At 30.4% G+C, this 4,648-nt stretch overlaps 1 protein-coding gene across 1 annotated transcript; it reads left to right on the top strand.

The window, feature by feature from the left end:
- LOC109352757 (zinc finger protein CONSTANS-LIKE 5-like) lies at positions 1,271-3,566 on the top strand. The gene is made up of 3 exons (XM_019594951.1): positions 1,271-1,885; positions 2,248-2,421; positions 3,280-3,566. Exons 1-3 carry the CDS (start codon positions 1,457-1,459, stop codon positions 3,502-3,504), a joined length of 828 nt encoding a protein of 275 aa, XP_019450496.1. The 5' UTR covers positions 1,271-1,456; the 3' UTR covers positions 3,505-3,566.

Genomic DNA, 4,648 nt, shown 5'->3' with positions numbered 1-4,648 from the left:
TTTAAATACACTACAATTTTCATCGTTTGTTTATGTTATTTTTGAAGAATCAATGTTGATTAAATATAAATGATAATGTATAAAACTTATATAGTACTAGTGTATACATTTTTTCTTTTAATTTTATTTAAAACATATTGAAAATTTGATTCAAAAAATAGAAAATATAAGGTGAATACTTTAGACATATCCTTCCTCTTGAAGGGTTTATAGCTTGACTAAAGTACAGACCAGATTCACTATGTAGGTAAAAAAATTAAAGGAGCATTTAAGAAATCCAAATATTTTTATTTGTAAAGATGTTATTTCTAAATAAGGTACTACTTTTTTTTTAAATTGTAATTATTTTAATATTTAGAAAATCATATACTTTAAAATGTTATGCAAAATATGCACACAAAAACAAGTCACGTAACAACAAAGTCACAGTTTAAAGTTAACTAAAAATATAAGATAAGATCCTCTCGAGGGTAGTACATTAAAAATAAAGTAAAGGGAAAAAATAATATGGTTTCATATATATATATATATATATATATATGAGTTATAGTAAAATTACACAAATTACTCTTTTATTTTTTATATTTATAAAAACCGATGATTTTTATACATACATTACATTAACTAGTCCTAAATGATAAATAAGTGTGATATTTGAAACAAAAAAATAATAATGATAATTAAGTTAAACAAAATATGATATATTGTGGAAGTAATTTCAAATAGTATACGAGTATATATTTTCTTTATTTTTGGTTCATTACAAAATGCATCAATAATTCTAAGGATATATTGTTTAAATCACTCTTGTACTATATTATAACAAAAAAATTAAAATGTATTGAGTCATGTAATATTTTTAATTGTTTCACATTATATATATTTTGTTTAATTTAATTACACTTATCACATTTTTCTATTTTAAAAATCAAACTTATTTCACATATACGAGTAGTGAGTGTAATGTATGTATAAAAATCAGGATTTTTTGCAGGTGTAAAAAATGAATGATGAGTTATGTAATTTGACTAATTTTACTAAAACTCAGTAGATATGATATAATTTACTTCTTTTAAATATAATAAAATAATATTTTTATTATTATGAAAAACTAAAACAAGTATTTCCATCTCGGATGCTAATAAATCTTTCTCAAAAATACATGCAATCACTTTTTAGAAAAACTTTATAAATTGGGACAATGATTAATTTTATGAGCAAGTTGAACGTTGAGGTTCCTCTTTTTCCCTTAGGAAAAGACACTTCATGTTAGTTTTTTATTTATTTGTTTTGTTTTATTGAGTGTCTCATACTCTCTCACATCGATAAATACTTAGCACTCTCCAGCTTTCATATTCACAACAAACCTGCTTCTTCTACGAACTATCAAATAAGTAGTTGTAGTAATTGCATCCCTTCCCTTCCCTTCTTCTTTATCCCCACTACCACGTGCACTATGTATACTCACTACAATACCACAATTCCACGCGCCGCCGATTCCATCAGCTATGTTCCATCACCTCCGGATGCTACGACGGCATCACCAATGCACTTCTCCACCACTCTTCAGCAGCAACACTACCAACTGGGTATCGGCGAGTTGGACATGGTGCAACTCAACTCGGAGATGAGTTATAATAATAATAATAATAATCAGAATAGCAGTGGGAGTGGAGGAAGCAGCTATATGGGTTCGCCGAGTTCGATGGCGAGTTACGAGACTCAACGATTGATGCAAAGGAGCGTTAGCAGCCATTCGCTACCGAAGACAAATAATAATAATAATGGGCCCCACCATGCCTTTTCAGCTTTCTTTGCTGAGTTGCTTGAATCCTCACATGATGATGGTCCGGTGAGGAGAGTTTATAGTACCGGTGATCTCCATGTACGTATACTTTTCTCCCATATTCCTAGTGATTTTTTTCTACTACCAAATTATCTTATCACATTTTCGGGAAAGAATTAATATTTTTGAAAGTGAGTTTCCCTTCCTAACCAATAAACATGACTGTCGATATAAAATCAAATGATAAATTCAATCTTATAAGAAATGGACTATAATTGAGAGAATTAATTTTTATAGTGTGAACTAGTTATAAAAAACAAATATGTTTTTTATTATTTATTTTTCTCATTTCTCATATAAATAAGTGAAATTGATTTGAGATTTAGTGACACCTTTCTCACATGATATGCTTTCACCACTGAATTGAATCATGTTTTTGTTTTATTGTGCTGTTTGTACAGAGAATTAATGGAATGCAACATTATCATCATTCAGATAGTCCATTGTCAAGTGAAAGTAGTATGATCATAGAAGGAATGAACAGAGCCAGTCCTTATAGCCCAGAGGAGAAGAAGGCAAGGATTGAGAGATACAAAAGCAAGAGAAACCAGAGGAACTTCAACAAGAAAATTAAGGTTTGCTCGTTTTTTATATGTTAATTAATATTGTATTAGCTTCTAGAAGCTTTTTATTTTATTTTTTTCTTAAATAAATAAAAACTTCTGCATGACAATAGGACAATTTTCTAAGAATGAAGGTCTTCAGTATAATGATTTAAACTATATTAAGAGGAAAAACACTGCTGAATAACCATGTTACCCAATTAAGGTCATTAATAAAACAAATCTGAGGATGTAGTAAGACTAATAGGTAAGGGAACCAACACAATTTTGGACAATCCTTAAATGGGAAGAGATAGAGCGGCACAACCCTGGTCAAAAATCATATCATTAAAACTTAATTGTTTATTTATTTGCTAGCCTCAAAAGATATCTATCTTTTATACATAATTGTAGTTTCAGCTGTGCCTTAGTGTTAATGCATATTGCGACATGCCCCTAAATTTGTCATTTGGGAAGCATGAAAATCTTCTAGAATCTTATTCGATGGATTTACATATAGTAACCCCATTACTGTCAATGTCAAATTCTTTGAGGAAATTAAGGATGAATGCAACATGATGTTTTATGAGTTTAAAATCTATGCACTAACATTATATAGTTTTTTAGACTTATACTGTCAGTCATTCATCATTCATTTGTAATACTTTTGTTTGAAAATCAATATTAGTTAACATATGAATGTTGTGGATGAATTGACAGTGTAACACTTACACTGTAACTTATACATATTAAATCCATGTTTTATTCCTCTCCTATGCAGCATACTGTATATTGTTCTTTTACTCCATCACAATAAATACTATTCAGTTATGACTTATTATGATACAAAGTCAGTATAAAAATGCTAACTACTTCTCTTTTGCTGATTAGTATGCTTGTAGGAAAACATTGGCAGATAGCAGGCCACGTATTAGAGGAAGATTTGCAAGGAATGATGAAATTGTAAGCAACCCTCAAGTTCAATGGAGCCATATTGGTGATGGAGAAGAAGCTGATGATGAAGATGAGAATTGGGACAATTTCTTTAATTCTATAGTTCCTGAAAGTCTGGATCATGAGCACCATTGCAGTAACGCTTTTGATGTATTATATTAAAATAATTGCATGTTTGGTCTAGTTAATTTATTTGCTTTGCTTTTTAAGTATTGTGGTGCACATGTGATCAAGTAGTTCATGTAAATATACTTATCTGAACCATGTGCAATTTTAGACTTTCAACCTAGGGTGAAGTTGTTTAGTGCCCCTTATAGTTTTTATAGACTAGGCCTCATGGCACCGAAATAACTTCAACATGTTGTGCTTAAGGTTTAGGAATACTTTAATTCCTACATGATGTATTCATAATTCTATATTATATAAACCCTTTGCTGTCACCATTATGTAAAATGAATAAAAGAAACAGTGAAATTGAAAATGGAAATCCGGGTAGTGTATACCTATCACTTCTTTACAGTGAATGAAATTTAGCACTAATGAAGTGCTCTAATTTGTCTTTAAGCTCGGTCATAATTCATAAAGGTCTTCCACTTGACAAATCATACTGCTCTTTGATTTTTTTCTTTCTAGCAGCATAAAAGCAGAGTTATAGGAATAAGTAATTGGCTTCTTGATCATTGCCCATTAACGCTTATTGGCATTCAAGAGTGGCTTCTTTGTCAACTATTTTCACCCTATTTTTTGGGAGGATACTAGGATCATTCTACTGCAGCCATAAATTCGATAAGGAATACTAGTTCTCACAATTCTAATAGTTCTCACTCTGAGAAACCAGATGAAACTTTAATTTGTGTTATAATTAGTTCTGTTTATCTAAGTTAAATTCAAACAACATAAAAAGGGTAGAGGCAATTTTGAAATGATGGATTACATAAGTGGTGGGGAGTGATATTTATACTATTTCAGTGAGGAATACTAGTGTACTACCTCTGCTAAGCCACATGGTATTGCAATTGTTACAGGTGCATATGGGATTTTTCTGATGAAAGACAAGGAAATATCCACATGATATTGCAACATTTTTACCATATAAACTGTTCCATTGATGTAAATCAAATTGAACCTTCACTAGGCCCTGCCAAATATATCTCCGTTGATAAAATAAGTAACTTAAGCCCTTAGTCCACTGCAGTGTGTCTGAAATCTTTTTGACAAGCTTAACTTTCAGAAAATATTTGAAACTCACTGTTCAATTGTTTTTTATATTATAGGCTTCTTCTAGCAAGCAAAGCAACCTCCTATT

This window comes from Lupinus angustifolius, chromosome LG07 (genome assembly GCF_001865875.1).
Source record: "Lupinus angustifolius cultivar Tanjil chromosome LG07, LupAngTanjil_v1.0, whole genome shotgun sequence".
Taxonomy (NCBI): domain Eukaryota; kingdom Viridiplantae; phylum Streptophyta; class Magnoliopsida; order Fabales; family Fabaceae; genus Lupinus; species Lupinus angustifolius.
This window is presented reverse-complemented; position numbering and strand designations above follow the sequence as displayed.

Bases quoted from the DNA above. Each gene is read 5' to 3' on its own strand.
- LOC109352757 (XM_019594951.1), top strand. From the start codon at position 1,457: ATGTATACTCACTACAATACCACAATTCCACGCGCCGCCGATTCCATC. The intron at 1,886-2,247 runs GTACGTATACTT...CTGTTTGTACAG, and splicing joins ATAGTACCGGTGATCTCCAT to AGAATTAATGGAATGCAACA. The intron at 2,422-3,279 runs GTTTGCTCGTTT...TTTGCTGATTAG, and splicing joins ACTTCAACAAGAAAATTAAG to TATGCTTGTAGGAAAACATT.